The 22,545-nt window shown below is 39.1% G+C and overlaps 1 protein-coding gene across 1 annotated transcript in view; it reads right to left on the bottom strand.

Moving 5' to 3' along the window:
• GPCPD1 (glycerophosphocholine phosphodiesterase GDE1 homolog (S. cerevisiae)) overlaps positions 1 to 22,545 on the bottom strand; it is a 60,078-nt gene that overhangs the window by 17,969 nt on the left and 19,564 nt on the right. The window contains exons 5-14 of the mRNA XM_011941054.1: positions 21,609 to 21,650; positions 17,480 to 17,603; positions 15,910 to 16,141; positions 13,107 to 13,269; positions 12,694 to 12,826; positions 11,198 to 11,252; positions 7,056 to 7,148; positions 4,452 to 4,529; positions 3,708 to 3,747; positions 2,025 to 2,086 (exon numbers count right to left, since the gene is read on the bottom strand). Of these exons, the coding sequence (XP_011796444.1) occupies positions 2,025 to 2,086; positions 3,708 to 3,747; positions 4,452 to 4,529; positions 7,056 to 7,148; positions 11,198 to 11,252; positions 12,694 to 12,826; positions 13,107 to 13,269; positions 15,910 to 16,141; positions 17,480 to 17,603; positions 21,609 to 21,650 (1,022 nt within the window). The remainder of the gene's footprint in view (positions 1 to 2,024; positions 2,087 to 3,707; positions 3,748 to 4,451; positions 4,530 to 7,055; positions 7,149 to 11,197; positions 11,253 to 12,693; positions 12,827 to 13,106; positions 13,270 to 15,909; positions 16,142 to 17,479; positions 17,604 to 21,608; positions 21,651 to 22,545) is intronic.

Genomic DNA, 22,545 nt, shown 5'->3' with positions numbered 1-22,545 from the left:
TTTTTTGAGACAGAGTCTCGCTCTGTTGTCTGGGCTGGAGTGCAGTGGCACAATCTCAGTTCACTGCAAGCTCCGCCACCTGGGTTCACACCATTCTCCTGCCTCAGCCTCCAGAGTAGCTAGGACGCCACCATGCCCAGGTAATTTTTTGAATTTTTAGTAGAGACAGGGTTTCATATGTTAGCCAGGATGATCTCGATCTCCTGACCTCGTGATCCACCTGCCTCGGCCTCCTAAAGTGCTGGGATTACAGGCATACGCCACCACACCTGGCCAAAATTTCTTTGTGATTGAATTATGATGGCAAAGTGAGTAAATGAGTTTGTGTGTGTGTTTTAACTTATTTGACTAAAAGGCTGTCAAACCTGTATTACAATTTAAGATTTTTTTTTTCCTGGGAATCATGAGATTTCTAAAAAACAAATGATTTTAGCAAATCAAATTAGAAGAAATGATCTTACTTAGATGGGCTTCATAAACACTTTAAAAATCATACAAATTATATTTTATTTATTTATGAGACAGGATTTCTCCCTGTTGCCCAGGCTGGAGTGCAGTGGCACAATCACAGCTCACTGCAGCCTCAACCTCCTGGACTCAAACTGTCTGCCTGCCCTGGCCTCCCAAAGTGCTGAGATTACAGGAATGAGCCACCATGCCCGGCCAAAAATGATGTTTTAAATGCACCAGGATAATGTTCATTGTAGGGGCTCTCTTTTAGCGTCCTTTTTGCAGAGTGAATAATCAATACTTAATTTACCTTTAACCACTGATATTTTAATGATTTAGATTGTTTTATGAACCCCTCAAGAAATACATACCTAAATATTTTAACAAAATCTTCATTATAGTCATGTCTTTCCTTTCTAAATCATTTCTAAATCTTTCCTTTCTAAATCAAGTTTTAGCAGGTAGCTAATATACTAGATAAAAACCATTAAGCTAATAAGTTCCACTCCCCAAATAAGAATTTCCACATAATAGTTAACTAAAATTACCTATTTTTGCCTAAGAAATCTACTATACCTGACATGAACAGAAAGACCAGAATTTAGAAACTGGAGTCGACAGAACAAAAGCAGAGCCAGCATCTCTTCGGCATCTGTGTGGGCTTTCCTGATGCTGTCAAGGGTATTCCTGTATTAAATTGTATCTAGCTTTTAAATCTTCATGCTAGTTTTTGCGTGAAGATCTATTTTTTCAGAGTGAATTTCTGAAATTTCGATATCATCTTAAGTAAGAGGGGCACTTATTTTCTTTGGTTGAAGAAACTCACTTCTCTCCCAAAACTAAGGAATAATTTAAAATATTGTTAAAAACAAACAAACAAAAAAACCCTGCCTCTCCCACCATCATCTTTCTCTCACCCCATACCTGTGCCCTCTCCTTCCCATTTATAAACAGAAATAAATGAATTTGCTACTCTTACCAAATTAACATACTGAGATGGGAATTTTTATTTATTTGAGTAGAAGTTACTCTTGGGGAAAGAAACAAAAGTAGCACAAGTATACCACACAAGAATGTTGTTGGCTGCGTGTGTTGGCTCATGCCTGTATTCTCAACCCTTTAGGAGGCTGACGCTGGGGGACAGCATAAGTCCAGAGGTTTGAATCCCCTTGAGACCAGCCTGGTCAACAAGGTGAGACCGTCTCTACAAAAAAATAAAAAAATTAGCCAGGTATGGTGGTGCACACCTGCCATCCCAGCTACCTGAGGGACTGAGTGAGGTGGAAGGATCACTTGAGCCAAGGAAGTGGAGGCTGCAGTGAGTCCTGATCACACCACTGCACTCAGCCTGGATGACAAAGTGAGATTCTGTCTCTCTCTCTCTCTCTCTCACACACACACACACACACACACACACACACACACAAGTATTTTCTCTAAAAGGCACCAATGATGATAAGTTTAACATTGTTTTTAACATAGTCTTTTAAGGATCCTTTTAAGAAACAAAAGTAAATTATTCATACATAACAAAGTTAATGATAGCCTTGCCTTGGTTTTCCTCAATAACTTACCATCTTAAGAGAAGGAAATGGCTGATTTTCTGAAAAGGAATTTTCCTCCTGGACCACAGATTCTGAAATTTTAAAATAAAAAATCTCAGTAAATAAAATACCACTATATCACTAAGAGCTTTCTTAAATCCTTAGCGCCAAAAAAAGAGGGAAAGAAAGAGTGTGAGAACCGCGAAAGCATAAGTAACTCTGAGATCCCCACTTTTTTTAATAGAGACAGGGTCTCATTCTGTCATCTAGGCCGGAACACAGTGGCATGATCATCGCTCAATGCAGCCTCAAACTCAAGCAGGTTCAAGTACTGATCCTCCAGCCTCAGACTCCCGAGCAGCTGTGCCCACAGACGTGCACTACCACATCCAGCTCATTTTTAAAATTTTTTTGTAGAAATGAGGTGTACGTTGCTCAGGCTAATCTTGAACTCCTGGCCTCAAGCAATTCTCCCAACTTGACCTCCAAAAGTGCTGGGATTACAGGAGTGAGCCACCATGCCCGGCCCCTACATACAGTATTTTTAAAGGCTCTTGTATTTATTAACCATCAAAAACCCATTTTCTAAATAAGTAACCTTTATGAAAACCAATTTGCAACGATTAATAGACACCAGTCTGTAGACCCAAGAGTGATTACTTTCTTATAAAATTTGTACTAAAGTACTGCTCTTTAAAAAGTAGTCACAAGCTGTGATTTTGCTATTTTTCCAGAGAATTAAGAGTTGTGTGATTTTGCTAAGACTAAATTTGAAATACTAAAATCAGCTCAGAAATTACAAATTAAGAGAATATATAGCTACTATTATGCTTTTGTTATCATTATCAATTAATACAGACTAAAAAAAATTATTTTCCAAAAGTGGAAAAAATTAAAATATCAAGTTTTTCTTAAAAACACACACACAAAACTGTACTACAAGTTCAAAGATAAAATCATGTAAAATTTTACAGTGGAATAAAGGTAGAATTCATTTTATTACTAAGAGTCATAAAATATCTGTAAGCCTATATAGTTACATTTATGCTCTGGGTGGGGATAATATTTAGTCTTAAGCACTTCACAATCTTTATAAAGATATTAAAACTGTATAGTTATCACAATGACAGATAAACACCTATATCTATAGTACACCTACTATATGTACAGCACCATCAGTCTCTCGGAATGTAAAAACATTTTCCTATCCCTGAGGAGCTAACATTCTAGTTGAAAAGTGGGACATATATGAAAATAAAGGATTTAAAATGAATACAATAAGCCTCATACGAATGGCACAGCCATTAATATCTATGGGAGTAGAAAAGCAAAGTGAAATGATAAAGGGATGTGGTAGGCAGGACAAAGCTTACCCATGGTCATAACAGGTAAATGACAGAGCTGGTTCAAACTGACCCTGAAGCTGGATTCTATAGCTGATTTACTTTCCGCTTTGTAATGGTTAAGAATGTTTGGAAAGATTGATAGGTATTAATACTTTGATCATCAAGCTAAGAAAAGCAATGCAATGGTTACTACACACATGATACGTATTTAGTAGAAAACAAATGCAAATTTCCGAACTATAAAATTACATTTAGAAGGCCCAGTATTACATTCATAAAAATGACCAAGTATGTGCTAAAATGGATTTTAAAAATCCTATTAATGCTAACTACAAAAGGAAAACAGTGTTTCCATATTGGTACATACCTTTCCGATCCTTAGATTTCAATGCAGTCACATGAGTGAGCTAGAAAGCACACAAACAAAATGAAATTGGAAAGGAAGCCTTAGCTTATGAAGAGATAGTTAACAGAACTATAACTTGAAAAACTAGCAAGATAAAAAAGCCTATAAAATGTAGAACTATCAGTTTAATAAGAATAAGCACTAGCCACTGTATGTATTTTATATGTGTATACATATATTTAAGATAATGATCAAATACTCAATTGGGGAAGAGTATAAAAATTCTTCACTAGATAACTGTTAATAGGGAATCATGCATTTATTTAGGTTCCTAATAGGGATAGGAAGAGGAACCATGTAAAATGACATGATACAAAATATTCAAATGTATTGGAAATTAACATTTATTTGCCAACTATTGCATAAAAGGCCTACTGTAAAATAATGACCATTATATGAAGAAGGGCTACTGCAGAACAGAAGCAACCTGAAGATTATGAATGGGCTAGCCACTATGGCCTACGAAAACTTACGTCTAGTTTGTTCCTTCATATACAAAAACCAATGGGGTCCGTGGAAATGGTTGGAGAAGACAGCTGGATCAATACAGAACCCTTCTCCCAAACAGAACAGAATACCAAAGCACACACTCTACATATTAAATATAACAGTCATCCCCATGTGCAAAGAGAACATAACCATATACAAGCAAGTACAATAGTCCTAAACTAAGGGATAATTTACATTTCATGTTATTATTACTACCTTTAACAACTGGAGTTGGTCAAATGTTAATTCTTTTACTGGAATTTCAAATAATTCAACTGGATCAGCATCAAATTTCTAAAAAAAAAAAGAAAGAAAGAAAATTAAGAGAAAAGTGAGCCCTACATTATCACTGAATGCTCACACTAGACAGGCCTAGCAACTCTATTTACTCAACAATGAGAGTAACAGTGAGTAGCCATACTGAGCCCATGCGGGGGACCCCTTCTAATCTAACATCACCTCCCAGCCCTTATATTCTTTCATTTTTATTGCAGTGTAGAATACCTGGAAGGAAAAAGGAGCTGGGAGAAAGCTGTAGCGCTGAAGACAACTGAGATAGAACCAGAAGTCAGTCATCTCCTCTACTTCTTGTTATGCTGTCTATACATTTTCTTTGATACTTATCCATACTACATGACTAGAAATCAATATGAAAGTACTATATAGAATTTATTTCTGTAAGCTTCTAATCTTTTCAAAGACTTTTAAACTAACATTTGATTAAAAACAGCAGACACATCAAATGTCATGAAAAAATTGTCTGATTAGCTATAAACCGTAATACTTAACAAGCACTCTGAGTTATCATGTTTCCCCCAGAAGCAAATCTGTTGTATTAGGTTTTAATGTCTATCAAATGATCAATGTCACTCTGTTGAAGGCACTTCTACAGGAAATGAATTAAGGTAACACCAATAAATCATCTGTCCAACAAATATACTAAAATCCACCACATATATATTCATTCATGTACATTGGTATGAACCTGTACATACATAAGGTTTTTCTGGAACACATAAGAAACTATTAAGAGTAAGGCAGTGAGAACAAGGAAAAACAGGAAAGATTTATTTTTCATTTCATAATCTTCTGAAATACTTACATTTTTTCTAATGAACATGAAATGTTTTTATAAGAAAAATACTAGCTTAAAAATAAAACTTCAATATAAAAGTTCATTGCTTTCATTTCTCAACTCATTCAGGTTCAACTTCAGATCAAGATATAGCCTGGTGAAAATGGGGCTTTAGTAATATTTGAACTCTCATTGATTTTCAGAAGTAAATTGTAGCTCGGCTGGATGCAGTGGCTCACGTCTGTAAATCCCGGCACTTTGGGAGGCTGAGGTGGGCGGATCACCTGAGGTCAAGAATTTGAGACCAGCCTGGCCAACATGGTGAAGCCCTGTCTCTACTAAAAAATACAAAAATTAGCTGGGCGTGGTCCAGCTACTTAGGAGTCTGCAGTCCTAGCTACTTAGGAGGCTGAGGCAGGAGAACTGCTTGAACCCAGGAGGTGGAGGCTGAGCCAAGATCACGCCACTGCACTCCAGCCTAGGTGACAGAGCAAGACTCGGTCTCAAATAAATAAATAAATAAATAAATTGCAGCTAGATCAATTAATCTCAATCTTGGCTAATAAGATCATTTATCACTTCACTCTTTCTCATTTATCTTTTCATTAATGTTCTTCTATGGCTAAAACAACCTGTTCCATGTGTTTGGTCACTCTACTCATGTAATCTAAATAGATGCATCTCCTTCCTTCCCTCCTTTTCTCCCTCCCCTCCCTCCCTCCCTCCTCCCTTCCTTCCTTCCTTCCAATACCATTTCGCAGAAACAAAAGGGTCCTTTCCTATACGTCATAATAATCCAACCCCTAGGAACTCTGATTAAAATTCACCAGCAGGTGGTGCCAGGTTCCCTGTCACACTCTTTAATACAACAGGCAGTATCTGGTACAGTGATGTTAGCAAACTAGACTAACTTGAAATCAACTCAGTTGGAAATTAATATCGAACACAGTTTTAGCGTCCAAGTCCCTGAGAAATCACTTGGTTACATAGTATACTGACGTTTAGGGACTATATCATTGTCACGATTATGTTTGTACAAAAACAATTACAGATTTTTTAAAGCTACATAAATTTTTAAATCTCATTCTGGAATCCCCCCCCCGTCCCCCATTATGCCCTCTTCTCCATTCTTCTGGTCCCCTACTTCAGTTCAGGCTTACCTTTCCTGTAGCCCACATTGCTGCTCACCCTGCCTGCAGTCTCTGTCCTCTGACATTCCTATTTCATCAGCTACCAAAACATTAGTCGTGAACATTTCCCTTTTCAGCTAAAAAGTATTCCCTACCTCCCTAGCTCTTGAGTCTAAACCTCTTCACTGAGGCCCTCCGCCATCTAACTCCAAACCATTTTTCGAATTTTTCACTGTGGCTCACTAGCTTTATTAATTGAAGAAGCTTGAAGCAGAAACAGCTGGAATCCCAGAAAACAAACACTATGATATCTTCCTCCCTTGCCTCAATATAGTAGCACAGTCACACCACCACAGAAATCACCTGGAATATCCCTTTTCTATAACATAATAAAGTGTATTTAGCAACAGAGACCCTACTCCAGGAAGGCAGTATCCCAATCTCATCACTGTCTCAATGTTGCAAGAGCATGAGAGGGAAGGACTGGCAGGAATACAAAAAGAAAATGAAATAACCAATTCTATTTAATAAGTAATTAAAAATATAAAAAAAATTCCTAGTTTTTAAACATTTTACCTAACATTAAGAGTTTGAAAAGAAGAAATTTCAACGTACCTTTTTCATAGTCAAACAACAGGTAAGATCATGATATACCACGGGCACAAAGTCCTTTGAAAGGTGTACATCAAATTCTACAAAGGCTGCACCCTGATAGAAGGAAGCAAGTATTTGAAAAACATTGCCTGGTACACAGTACATCTCAAACTGCAAGAACATAAGAAATTTTTGTTCACTATAAAATTATGGACCTGTACAAACTTTTTCTAAAAAGTAATGTATTCTCTTAAAACGGCTTTTCTCTTTTGCAAAAGCACAGCTACTTTTTCCTGGCCAAAAAAAAATGGACACAGATTCACTTTAAAACATCCAGAGGCACCTCAGTGGCAGTGAGACAGCCTTCGGGCTGTCACTTCTACAACTGCTATTGGCAGAAAAGGAACCCAACAAGTGCCTCGAGCTCAGGGATCCCTCACATTGCTGCCCACTGTCCCTGCAAACCTTGGCTAACATGAAAGATTTGGTGAGGGAAGGAATAAGCTGCAAAGTGCCTTAGCTCTGCTCCTTAGTGCACCTGAGCAGTCCACTGTACAGCCTTTCTCAGCAAAATGTCAGGACTGAATGAAAGAGGAAGCTATAACTGCTGATGAACAGACAGAGAAAACAGAAACAGGAAAAAGATGATGCTCATGTCCAGTTTCCTAATGAGAGCCAAACAAATGAGGAAGACATGAATTATAGTTAAAGCCAAATTTCTAAAAATCAGATCCATACAGAAGGAGTAGGACTGAAATTAATTTGAAGAAAAAAAAAAAAGAAAGAAAAAGGCAGATCCACTCACCCCCATGAATTAATTCAGTTAAAGTCTATATGTCATAAACTGACATACAAATATGTACCTTTCCTGAAAGAAGACCAGCTGCGATAGAAGGAAGGTTTGAAAATTCTGTCACACTACTTTGCTGTGACCCACAGAGGTGCTGTACTAGAAAAGATGGGCGCATTTCTACCCCTTACACCGGCTCTAAGTTGTCAAGGGGTAGAACTCAATGTGTGAATACACATGGATCACACACTAGAGTCAAAGGAGTTCAAGAGTATGGCGAGGAAGCCTACTTCCTTGCAGACTTCTGAAGCGGGAAACTTAGCACCTCTTATCTGAAACAAGATAATACCAAAAACCCTTTCTACCAAAGAGGACAAACCCTACCATTCCCAAGTAGTTCTATAAAACATTTTAAGTTGTAGCTTTCTAATTTGTTTGGTTTTGAGACAACCATAATCCTTATAGAAAATAATTTTAGGCCGGGCGCGGTGGCTCAAGCCTGTAATCCCAGCACTTTGGGAGGCCGAGACGGGTGAATCATGAGGTCAGGAGATCGAGACCATCCTGGCTAACACCGTGAAACCCCGTCTCTACTAAAAAATACAAAAAACTAGCCGGGCGAGGTGGCGGCGCCTGTAGTCCCAGCTACTCGGGAGGCTGAGGCAGGAGAATGGCGTGAACCCGGGAGGCGGAGCTTGCAGTGAGCTGAGATCCGGCCACTGCACTCCAGCCTGGGCGACAGAGCGAGACTCCGTCTCAAAAAAAAAAAAAAAAAAAGAAAATAATTTTAGTAGGAGACAAAACTTAATCCCAAAATTCATTGTAAGGTTTAAGTAATAAGCCAATAACAGACCAAAACATCTTCACAGATATGTATTTACCATTAAAATAAGTCAATAACAATTAAAATAACACTTCTGAAAATGTGATCCCTGTGAGTTACAAAGGATTTCATTAGAATATGGAAGAAAAAGGCCTAATGAAATCCTCTCTCAAAAAGCACATATCTAAAAATTCTCGGCGGGGTGTGGTGGCTCACGCCTATAATGCCAGCACTTTGAGAGGCTGAGGCAGTCAGATCACCTGAGGTCAGAAGTTCAAGACCAGTCTGGCCAACATGGGGAAACCCCATCTCTACCAAAATTACAAAAATTAGCTGGGCATGGTGGCACACACCTACAATCTCAGCTACTCGGGAGGCTGAAACAGGAGAATCGCTTGAACCCAGGAGGTAGAGGTTGCGGTGAGCCGAGATCATGTCACTGCACTCCAGCCTGAGAGACAGAACAAAACTCCATCTCAAAAAAAAAAAAAAACTGGCTCATCACACCGGGCAAGATGGCTCATGCCTGTAATCCTAGTACTTAGGGAGGCCAAGTGAGGGGATAGCTTGAGCCCATAAGTTCAAAACCCGCCTGAGCAACATAGTGAGATCTTGTCTCTACAAAAAATACAACAATTAGCCAGGTGTGATGACACATGCCTGTGGTCCCAGCTACTTGAGAAGCCAAAGCAGGAGGATCACTTGAGCCCCGGAGGTTGAGGCTGCAGTGAGCTATGATCCTGCCACTGCACTCCAGCCTGGGTGACCAGGCCATCACGTTTATAGCTAATGAAACGATGTTTAGATTAGCCATGACAGTAAAACTGGTTCCAGATTAATTATAAACTATAGCCCAATACTACTAATAAATATATTTTCGACAAAGATAAAACAATATACTACTATTTAAACATTAAAATTACAATCAATTCAAGATGTCATGAATTTTAAAATGCCTTATTTTACTTACCACTAAGAGGGGGAAATATGCTGCCAATTAAATTATGACTCAAAGCTAAGTTGTAAACCCATTCCAATTTCAGAGAGGTTAAAATATTTTAAAAGTACACCTCAGAATAGATGTTAGTTCATATAAGTAATGAAGCTAAACACTGACTAGCCAAGTTTACTTCCTGAACTATTTTTTACAAGGCAAAGTTGAGGGCATATGGAGTACACTGTGGAAAAAGTGGAAATTAAAAAATGAGATGTTCCTCCATTTTTACCCTAGTTTCACTTTGGAATGTGAGGCGGTCTAGACAAGTACAGAGGAAGAGGGGAGAAAAATCTCAGGTTATTGATTAAAAATGTCTAAGTTGCAATTGGTGAAAATACTAAAAGCTAAAAAACAGACTCTAATCCTTTATAACTGGATTTGAAAAAAAAGAAAAGGAGTTAAGGAAGACAATCAAGTTGCTATGCAAGGGTAGAAACTAATACTTTTGTTTTGTTTTGTTTTGTTTTAAGAGTCTCATTCTGTCATCTAGGCTGGAGTACACTGGCCAGATCATAGCTCACCGCAGCCTCAAACTCCTGGGCTCCAGCAAAGCTCCTGCCTCAGACTCCCAAGTAGGTGGGACTATGGGTATGAGACACCACACCCAGCTGATACACTTTTTGCAAGTGTTACATAAAGTCACCATCAAATCTTTCCTTCTTTCTTTTTTGAGACTGAGTCTCACTCTGTCATCCAGGCTGGAAAACAGTGGCGTGATCTCAGCTCACAGCAACCTCCACCTCCCAGATTCAAGCAATTCTCCCACCTCAGTCTCACAAGTAGCTGGGATTACAGGCGCAGGCTACCATGCCTGGTTAATTTTTGTATTTTTAGTACAGACCGGGTTTCACCATGTTGGCCAGGCTGGTCTTGAACTCCCAACCTCAGGTGATCTGCCCATCTTGGCCTCCCAAAGTGCTGGGATTACAGGCATGAGCCACCATGCCTGTCCCATCAAATCTTTCTAAAGGCATTTTTTCCAAAGTGAGTATCTGAATGCACATTATTCAGGTAGTGAAAACCAATGCTTAGTGGGAACTTTTTTGTCTCAATTACTCAAAATGTATTATCTCAAAAAAGGATGCTGGCCAGACACAGTGGCTGATACCCATAATCCCAGTACTTAGGAAGGCTGAGGCAGGAGAATCGCTTGAGCCCAGGAGTTTGAAACCAGCCTGGGCAACATAGTGAGACCCTGTCTCTACAAAAGAAAAAAAAAAATTAAAAATTAGCCAGACATGGCGGCACATGTCTCTATTCCCACTACTAAGGAGGCTGAGGTGGGAGAACTGCCTGAGCCCAGGAGGTTGAGGCTGCAGTGAGCCATGTTCGCATCACTGCATTCCATGCCTGGGTGACAGAACGAGACCTTGTCTCAAAAAAAGAGAAAAGATGCTTATGGTTCTATTGTCTTTATCCCAATCTTCACCATGGATCTGAATATAAATGCCAAGAGATATTTCCCCTTTCTAACTATTAATAAAAACTGGAGGAGACTCCCTGATCCATATTTCTCTACCTCAGCACTCTAAAGTTATTTAAAGGTTACTTACATGACTAGCAGCATTTCTTAAAGAAGCAATAGTATTTTCTTGAACTTTAGCCAGTCTGAAAAGAAGAAATACATTATCATAGACTATAGGGAAGATAAAGAAACAAATATAATAAAGAAGCAAAGTGTATTTTCAACAATGGGAAACGGTACTTATTCTGTATTTTGAGGCCAATTTTGACATCCCCAAAATATGACTATGGCTGTCACTAGGAATTTATTCCTTAAATGCAAGCTCTAACAATGATAGATATTTGCAAGCTGTATACCAACATAGCCAACACAACATACACTTGCCCTGTACTATGGACCTTTTTCTTGGAGTCATGCAAAGTGATCAGTAAAAACAATCCTTTCCAATGGCAGAAGAAATAAAGACATAGAAACGTGCTCCTTGCAATACAGCCTCCAAAGGACTCACTACTGGCAGACTGTGGGGGAACGAGAAACAACCGACACACACACAGGAGAGAAGTATGGAAAATCTATGAATAATAATAACAGAAAGGCGGAAAATGTATTGTTTAAGATGGGGCCTGAGAGGTTAGGTGCGGTGGCTCATGCCGGTAACCCCAGCACTTTGGGAGGCTGAGGCAGGCAGATCACTTGAGCTCAGGAGTTTGAGACTGGCCTGGGCAACAAGGTGAGACCTGGTCTCTATAGAAAAATACCAAAAAAATAGCTGGCCATGGTACCACGTGCCTGTGGTTCCAGCCACTGGGGAGACAGGTGGAAGAATGGCTTGAGTTCCGGAAATTGAGGCTGCAGTGAGACAAAAATGTGCCACTGCACTCCGGCCTGAACGAAAGAGACCCTGTCTCAAAAACAAACAAACAAAAAAAGTGGGAGCGGGTGAGGGTGCTTCTTCCTTAAATGGTTTTTTATAGACCTTAAAATTAAAAAATCCTAATGGTCTCCACGGCATCACTTTAAAACAAAATGGAGAGGGATTAAAATTTACAGTAGAAAATCTGTGGCATGACCTATAGCACTGGTAATTAAACAAACTTACAAACGTAGAAGGGGAAGACAACTATTCTAGGCTACAATCTAATGTCTGTTGAGAAAAGAGAGTATCTTTTGGTTGAGGTTCAAGTTAACTAATATTCCTTGAGTTTAATCACACTTTTCTAGACTTGGGATAACGTTGTCCAAACCCTTCCATTTTATAGATGCAGAAACTCAGACTCAGGGAGGGCAACATGTCAAAAGTAAGGAACACAATACAGACACACACACAGATGCTACCAAAGCTTTCTGTATCAAGCTTTCCTTCCTGTCTTTCAATTTTTAATGTCTTCCTCCTTATCAATTCAGTAGATATATTATAAAACTGACCAGAATCTTATGGTTGGTCTCTAACTCCAATTACCAAATTACATTAAATTCCCTTGGTAAAAAATAAAAACATCATTTCACCTTTGCTGAGAAAAGCAGTATAACTCTATCAAACATGAGCTACACCAAATGCTAATCCTACTCAAATATTCAACTTACTGGGCAGTTGTTGTAGAGTTTCCTGCACCTCGATGGCCAACATCCAATGGTATTCTTGGCTTCCAATACTTGGAAAATGAAGATTTCATGTCACAAGTGTATCCTGGTAATGGCTTGATAATTATATAGTCAACTTTCATAGGAAAAAAGAGAGAGGAACAAAAATAAAAATGATTAAAAGGGCCATTATGAGCTGAATTATATTTAAATACCACTCAAGTCAGCTTTATCAGTTTCTATCAAACAAACAAAAAAATCAAGATTGAAAACTTTTAGAAAATATAACAGACATTCTCCTTAAATTGATAAGAAGGAAATTATTAATTTCTTAATCATTATCAAATACTTAATTTGAAACTAATTAAAATTCTAACTTAACCCCTTGGGTTATTTGGCCGTGTCTTCAAACTTACCTCTCACTTTGCCTATTGTTTTCCTGGAATTTCTGCTCATGATGGGAAGAGTAAGAATTCCAGCACTCTTTCCACTCTCAGCAATGGTGGATGATAAGAGACAAGCTGTACCCACATGTCCAGGAAGGGCATCACCCTGAACTACGTGCTCACTGAGATCTTCCTGAAAAAATGAGATTTAAAATAATCTTTTTAAACTTCTGTATCACATACATACATAATTTACACACATACATATATATATCACCTATATATGTAATGTGTATATGTATTTTTTTCATAAAAACCTCAATATTTTCGGCCAGGTGCAGTGGCTCACGTCTGTAATCCCAGCACTTTGGGATGCCAATGCAGGCGGATCACGAGGTCAGGAGTTCGAGACTAGCCTGGCTAACATAGTGAAACCCCATTTCTATTAAAAATACAAAAAATTAGCCAGGCATGGTGGCACATGCCAGCAGTACCAGCTACTCAGGAGGCTGATGCAGGAGAAACGCTTGAAACCAGGAGGTGGAGGCTGCGGTGAGCTGAGATCATGCCACTGCACTCCAGCTGGGACAACAGAGCAAGACTCCATCTCAAAAAAAAAAAAATTCAGTATTTTCAATTTAAAGATCAAAAACCTCACTTAAAGTCAACTGAGAATCTCTGGGCAGAACTGATAAGAAAGAGACACAATCAAATTTATATTCAAGTGACTTGATGTCTTCTCTATAAACAAATACATTTTCTTGTACGGTTTAAATATGTATGTATTTTCAAGACGGAGTCTCATTCAGTTGAAATTTAAAGCACTGCTTGAAAATTTCTAATCACTTTTATGTTGTTTTAAGACTAAGATATATTTGTAGTGAATTTTTAACATATTCTCTAAAAATGTGTCTACACTGCCGGGCATGGTGGCTCATGTCTGTAATCCCAGCACTTTGGGAGGCTGAGGTGGGTGGATCACAAGGTCAGGAGATCGAGACCATCCTGGCTAACACGGTGAAACCCCGTCTCTACTAAAAATACAAAAAAATTAGTTGGGCGTGGTGGCAGGCGCCTGTAGTCCCAGCTACCCGGGAGGTTGAGGCAGGAGAATGGCATGAACCCAGGAGGAGGAGCTTGCAGTGAGCTGAGATCTGGCCACTGCACTCCAGCCTTGGCGACACAGCAAGACTCCGTCTCAAAAAAAAAAAAAAAAAATGTCTACACAAGCGTCATATAGGGATAGCAACTCTCTAGGAAACCAGATACTATACTCACTTTGAGATTACACTGGATATTTTATCAGCCTAGTCTATGAATAAAAAACTATTACAAAAAATGCTAACCAAATTAAAGGGAAGGTAGGACATTCAAGAGTTTATTAAAAGGTAGGTTTATTAAAAGGAAGCAACAAGAAAATGTTCAGGCCAGGAGCAGAGACTCACACCTGTAATCCCAGCACTTCGAGGGGCCAAGGCAGGAGGATTGCTTGAGCCCAGGAGTTCAAGACCAGCCTGGGCAACAAAGACCCCGTCTCAACAAAAAAAAAAGTTGTTTTTTTTTTTTTATTTCTGAGACGGAGTCTTGCTCTGTCGCTCAGGTTGGAGTGCAGTGGCATGATCTTGGCTCACTGCAACCTCCACCTCCTGGGTTTAAGCAATTCTCCTGCCTTAGCCTCTCAAGTAGCTGGGATTACAGGCAAGTGCCACCACACCTGGCTAATTTTTGTATTCTTACTCTTGACCTCATGATCCGCCTGCCTTGGCCTCCCAAAGTGCTGGGATTACAGGTGTGAGCCACCGCACCCAGCCAAAAAAGTTTTTTTTTAATTAGCTGGGTGTGGTGGTACACACCTGTAGTCCCAACTACTTGGGAGGCTGAGGCAGGAGGATCACTGGCACCCAGTGAGCCATGATCATGTCACTGTACTCCAGCCTGGGCAACACAGCAAGACCCTCTCTCCAGGAAAAATAAAAAAAAGAAAAAGAAAAAAGAAAAAGAAAGAAGTCATCAAAACTTTATATTTTTATAATAGAGTCCCACAGATCTTACTGCTTAAGATTAGATTTTTTAAAATCCATCCTGAATTCTGCCCTTAAGAAATGGGCTGGGGGCTACTGGTGGTCAAGACATATTCCCCACCCTCCAAGATTTAAACTCTAATCTAGTATAAATGGGTGTGGAGGTGGAGCTAGAGGCTAAGGAAACCACTACATATCACTACTAAGCCAGGCCCACAGCAGTTAGGACCTTAGGGGATGTACCAAGTATTATGTGTTGAGGAAATATGAACAGCCAGTGATCTGTAAGCACTAGTGTAAGTATCACATGTAGCTCCAGAAAGTTAGCAGCACAGACTGTCAATAACCTGGCACGAGCTTTATAATTTCATTACATATTTACAATATCAAGTTGCAAGTCAGTCCCATCAACAAATCCTAATAAAGTACCTCAATAAATGACAGGCTTCATCATAATGAGAACTCGATCACACTTGTGACACTGGTATGCCCAACAAGAGGTAAAAACTCTGCCCTGGTCTCTATTTACTACTGATGGTTCCTTTGGATACAATTCATTCACATTTAGATTTATCAGACAGGCATCAAAGACATCTGGTCTTGATTTGAAACAGCAATACTGCTGTTCTCTTAATTATATTTTTAATAGTACTTGAAGATGACAACTCTAAGTCTTTTAAGCTTAACTGTACAAAGGAGCATACTTCTAAAAAGTTAGCTTTACACAAATTAGATTAAAATAAAAATCAAAACGTGAAAATAAGCGTGTCCCTGCATTCTTTCTCAATCCCCTCACTGCAGTAACTACTCACTTCAAAAAAATCAAAGATTAGTTCCAGGTTATCTGGTTCCATTGTCTGTATGCTGTACTCTGTCCATCGATCAGGCTGTAAGCCATAACCACACTCCGGCTGTGAATGCCTGCACTTGAATTCATTGTCGCTTATTAAGGATATCTCCAAGCTATTGGACATTTTGTGGAGTACAGTGGGAGATACCCTATCATCGTCATCTTCCTCCAGGCCTTCTAGTGTCAGCTTCACTCTATGTAATGAAAAAAAAAAATAATGAGATGCAAGAAGTGGCAGAAACGAAAAACTCATACAAATGTTGCCTAAATTCTACATTTTAAAGTGCCCCCAAATATGCTAAATCTTCGAATAACAAAAATAACGCATTATGCAGAGACTACACATACTACAGGTTAAGGAATTAGGTGTGTTTTATAAAATACTGATGTTATTATCCATGTATATTTTTGCAAAGTATTAAAATGGGATAAATGACCATTATGCCTACTAAGGTTGTTGATTCTTTCATTAAAAAATACATAAATCCAGGCTGGGCCAGTGGCTCACATCTGTAATCCCAGAACTTCGGGGGGCTGAGGCGGGAGGACTGCTTGAACTCAGAAGTCTGAGACCAGCCTAGGTAACAGGGTGAAACCCCACCTGCAAAAGATATAAAAATTATCCAGGCATGTGTCACATGCCTGTAGTCCCAGCTACTCGGGAGGCTGAGGTGGGAGGATCACTTGAGCTTGGGAGGTGGAGGTTGCAGTGAGCCGAGATTGCACCACTGTACTCCAACCTGGGTGACACAGCCAGATCTTCTCTCAAAAGAATATATATATGTATATATATAATTACACATACATAATATTCAAAAATTTTCTGTTGTGTGGAAAATTTTTCATTTTCAACACACAATAAAATTTAGAACACCATTATATCAATTTTTTCTTTTTTTCTGAGAGAGTCTCGCTCTGCCTGGAATGCAGGGCTGTGATCTCGGCTCACTGCAACCTCTGCCTCCCGGGTTCAAATGATTCTCCTGCCTCAGCCTCCCAAGCAGCTGGGATTACAGGCGCCCAGCACCATGCCCGGCTAATTTTTGCATTTTTAGTAGAGACGCGGTTTCACCATGTTGGCCAGTCTGGTCTCGAACTCCTGACCTCAGGTGATCTGCCCACCTCGGCCTCCCAAAGTGCAGGGATTACAGTTATGAGCCACCGTGCCCACTGGCCTCCCAAAGTGCTGGGATTACAGGCGTGAGCCACCAAGCCCGGCACATTATATCAATTTTAAAACAAACTGTTGCTACACTATGAAAATTTAAATAGAAACTATAAAAATACATAAGCTTAGAAAACCACTTATCTATATAAACAAATTTTTTCTGGTTCTAAATGTAGAGACTAAGACTAACTGCAACAGTAGCAACCTGAGTCGGATAAGTAGTTCACTATTACAAAGCCCTGTAGTTACTAGAATATGTAACATTATCCCAAACTGTGTAAACTTCAAGACTAAAACCAATTGAGTCTGAAATCTACAGCACTAGTGAAAAAAAATGGCCTAATAAACATATACATGGTCATACCTAAATCTAGATTTTTTTAGTTTTTTCTTGGTTATTGACACAGGAGGTTTTTCAGAATAATGCAAACGTAATCTTATTTCAGTCTGACATGTCAGCCATCCAGAATCCAGAGTTTCAACACCATCTGACAGAATAAATATGAAGAACAGTAATTATTATACATGTTTTTTTAAACAACACAATAAGTACCTATATGCATTGATAATTCTAGTTCACACCCACTCTTTTTTTTTTTAACCTCCAAAGGAAATACATTTTTTAATGAGATCTAATCCATGATTTGTTTCCTAGACCCCTGCCTAAACCGTTGTTCATATGCAACCCAAAGGTTCCAAAGGTAAAAATCTGATGGAAAAGAATCCTTTCAGCAAATAAGTATTTTTAGAATAACAATAAAAAAAGAATTAACTTCTTTCCTTTCTAAATATGAAAATAGGCCAGGCGTGGTGGCTCATGCCTGTAATCCCAGCACTTTGGGAGGTCAAGACAGGCAGATTACGAAGTCAGGAGATCGAGACCATCCCGGCTAACATGGTGAAACCCTGTCTCTACTAAAAATACAAAAATATTAGCTGGGTGTGGTGGCGGGCGCCTGTAGTACCAGCCACTCGGGAGGCTGAGGCAGGAGAATGGCATGAACCCAGGAGGCGGAGCTTGCAGTGAGCCAAGATCACACCACTGCACTCCAGCCTGGGCAACAAAGCGAGACTCCGTCTCACAAGAAAAAATAAAATAAAAAGAAAAGAAAAGAATCCCAAAATAATGAATCGTTGTGAACAGACAGATTTAGAATACATATTCCAAAGGCCTTCAGAAAAGATCCTGGTTCTATCGATACCATCTTTGAAAAAAATCTAAAAGGAATCAATTCATTTTTTTTTGAGACAGAGTCTTGCTCTGTTGCTCAGGCTAGAGTACAGTGGCGTGATCTCAACTCACTGAGGACTCCATCTGCCAGGTTCAAGTGATTCTCACACCTCCGCCTCCAAAGTAGCTGGGATTATAGGCATACACCATGCCCAGCTAACTTTTGTATTTTTAGTACTGACAGGGTGACACCATGCTGGCCAAGCTGGTCTCAAACTCCTGAACTTCTGACGTCAAGTGATCCCCCTTCCTCAGGCCTACCAAAGTGCTGGTATTACAGGCATGAGCCACCTCACCCTGCCCACAATCACACTGTAATAATACACTGAGGTTACATAACACTGGTACTCTTCTCCCCAAAGCAAATATACAGGTAGTCTTAAATTCTTCATTAAAATATAACTTTTATATGAAGTAGGGGGGGAAATTAAATGAATATTAATAATTAGCCATGTTGTCACAGCACAAATAAATTAAAATATTCATATTGAATCCATGACTGAAAAAATACAAATCTATTTCAGAAACAGCACATGGTCCAAGATAGCATCTAACCTAGCAATTGTTCTACTAGGGATCACTGTTACACTTCCAAAGTGTCATTTTAGATATTCAGCTGCAACTAGTTATGCCACTAGTCCTGGGGGTCTGAGATATCAGAAGGTAAGAACAGAACTGTGAGTCAATTCCATATTCTCAAATTTATATATTCTGCCATAAATAAACTGCATGATCGTGACAACACTGTTAGCATTAACTTGAAGCTACTCACCTACTTAATATAGGTAATAAAATTTTCATAAATACCAGAGAAGCTGTCAACTGTTTTGGACCTAAGCTTTTTCATAAATGGGGTTAAAATAAATAAATACCAAGAAACTTTCTCCTTAGAAATTCTCTCCTAACTTAAGAATGCTTAATAACTGTGGGATTTTAACCTTTTCTTTTCTAGAAAAGACAAAGTGAGACCATGCCTTACAGCTCAAGCAAAAACTACTACTCCATAAAGCACTCCAAAACATATAGTGTAAATATTACTTATGAAAGTAATAAAGACTCTAAAACACTTAACACTAAAGCTATTCAAGTATTGTACACTATTTTCTGATGTAATATAAACAATCTCAAACAAAATCAAGGAAAAGATGTCAAATTCCTATTTAAATACTGCCAGAGCATGTTCATTTCTACCATACATAAACACATATACCTAATAAAAACCACAACCAAAACATTCAGGCCTGTTCTTTCCTGTGCTCAGCAGGAAAGCAAACTGGTTATCAGCAATTTATCTCTGATTCAGAGTCAGTACAAACACAATTCCGCCCACCCTCTTTCCACCTTTTGACTCCTACAGTATAGCATCCAAAATGAGGATGCAGGCCGGGCATGATGGCTTACGCCTGTAATCCCAACACTTTGGGAGGCCACGGCAGGGAGATCACTTGAGGTCAGGAGTTTGAGACCAGCCTAACCAACACAGCAAAGCCCCATCTCTACTAAAAATACAAAAATTAGCCAGGTGTGATGGCACTCACCTATAGTCCCAGCTACTCAGCAGGCTGAGGCAGGAGAATTGCTTGAACCCAGCTGGTGGAGGCTGCAGTGAGAGGAGATTGCGCCACTGCATTCCAGCCTGGGGACAGCAAGACTCCATCTCAAAAAACAAACAAACAAAAAAAGAGAATGCAGTTTAATATAACAGCCCTGATACACTGTAAGAATTCCAGCTGGGTGTGGTGGCTCATGCCTGTAATCCCAGCACTTTGGGAGGCTGAGGCAGGAGGATCATCTCAGGTTGGGAGTTCAAGACCAGCCTGACCAACATGGAGAAACCCCGTCTCTACTAAAAATACAAAATTAGCTGGGCGTGGTGGCGCATGTCTGTAATCTCAACTACTCAGGAGGCTGAGGCAGGAGAATCGCTTGAACCTGGGAGGCAGAGAGTGCGGTGAGCCAAGATTGTGCCATCGCACTCTAGCCTGGGCAACAAGGGTGAAAACTCCATCTCAAAAAAAAAAAAAGAAGAAGAAGAATTCCAGTCACCCAGCTGGGCACGGTGGCTCACACCTGTAATCCTAGCACTTTGGGAGGCTGAGGCGGGTGGCTCACTTGAGGTCAGGAGTTTCAGACCAGTCTGGCCAACATGGCAAAACCTCGTCTCTACTAAAAAACAAATACAAAAATTAGCTGGGCATGGTGGCAGGAGCCTATGATCCCAGCTACTCAGGAGCCTGAGGCAAGAGAATCTCTTGAACCTCTGGGTCGGAGGTTGCAGTGAGCCAAGATTGCGCCACTGCACCTAGCCTGGGCGGGCGGGGGTAAGAATTCCAGTCACTAAAGAAAATTAGAATTCTTAGGATATGGTATTTGCTAAAACAGAAAATACACAAATAACACTTTTAACACATTCAGAAGTTAAAGCATTTTCTACTCTATCTCAAATTAACTTAAACATTCAGCCAGAATTACTAGAACACTCTGGTTAGTCTGAATTTTACAGCATATGCAGATATACAAACACACAAAACTCACAAACTTAGTCTTAAGTGTACCATTTCACACTTTAGATATTTAGAAATATTAATGTAATTTCAATTATAAAAGAGGTATAAGGCTACATCAGCAGTTCAGTATACTACACACTTTAAATTATATAACATTATATACCTGAAATTGCTAGTCAAATGAAAACCAAAGGATAACATTTTAAAGCGCAAGAATTATATTAGACACTACTTACTATTTAACAGAAGGGATTTGTTTTCTGGATCTAGTCTCTATTTTCAAAATCATACCACAGTCATGCATTGCTTAACAATGAAGGTAAGTTCTGAGAAATGCGTCATTAGACGATTTCATTGTTGTGGGAACATCAGGGAATGTACTTACACAAACCTAGATGGTGAGGCCTGTTGCTCCTAGATTCCAACACCGTACGGCATACTGAATACTATAGGCAACTACATAACACAATGGTAAGCATTTGTGTATCTAAACGCATCTACACATAGAAAACATAATGCACTGTACTATAACGTGCGCTACGTTACGACAGCCACGTCACTGGGCAAGAGGCATTTTTCAGCTACATTATACTCGTATGAGACCACTGCTGTATGTGTGGTCTGTCTTTGACCAAAACATCGTTATGCAGCACATGACTGTATGTTCTATTTTCCTGTGCTATATATTTCCAATGAAATGTAAAGTAACATCTCAATCATTTCAGTAAGCATTTAAATAAGTCAGTCTCACTTACTGTGGATTCCAAATTGTCCATCGTCAATAATAATTTCGCTTTCTAGAATTTAAGGAAAATAGAAAATTTAGTTAAAACTCTTGATGCATACTCAATGAACAAGATAAATTACCCACCTTAAAGATCATTTATAATATTAAATCTACAGCTTAAAAGCAGCCCAAGGTGAATAAGCATATTTATTGTAGCCCTCAATAAAGAATTCCCTTTAAAGGAGGCTAGCAAACGGTAATAGTTCTTAAACACTTTGTTGATTATCCATTATGTTAAAAGGAAGAAAAAGAAAACTCTTCAGAAAGGTGCTCTAGAGGCACTGGGATTAACTTCTACACTAACCAATGTACAAGACTCACAGGTTGCTGGACCATGATAACTCCTTGATTTTCAAACCAAAGGTCTTGGCACAATTAAAATGCTTATTCTTATGTAGTGCATATTCTGAACTTGTCTCAAATGTAATTCTCCTCATATCCCAACTGTTCGCTACTGCCAGTTAAAAGCTTTACTTTACAAACAGCGTGAACTTACCTGTATGTACAGAGCTGTGAGGAACTACCAAAAGAATAAATGCTAGCACATCCCCTTCTCCTAACAGAAATTTCAACTCAATGAGAAAAGCTGTAAAGCCCCACCCCTCTGAGTAAAATACAATTTATCTTCCCCATCTACTTCCCTTCCCAGTTTACTTTAAACATTAGTCTGAAATACTTGCAAAATGGATGTGACAATTCCTAATAATGATTCTCTGGTAATGTTCACACAACTTTTAAGTTCAACAATTATATTTCTCAAAGTATACATTCCTTTCTAAAAGACAAACAAAATCATCCCACTTCTCATAATAAAATATATGTAACTGCAAGATGCTTTAAAATACAATTTTTTAAAACATTCAATACCTAGTAAGTTCCAACCTCAGTATAGGAATATTATAATT

Source organism: Colobus angolensis, unplaced genomic scaffold, assembly GCF_000951035.1.
Source record: "Colobus angolensis palliatus isolate OR3802 unplaced genomic scaffold, Cang.pa_1.0 Scaffold197, whole genome shotgun sequence".
Classification (NCBI taxonomy): domain Eukaryota; kingdom Metazoa; phylum Chordata; class Mammalia; order Primates; family Cercopithecidae; genus Colobus; species Colobus angolensis.
Note: the sequence above shows the minus strand (reverse complement) of the source record. Positions and strands in the feature narration are given on the sequence as shown.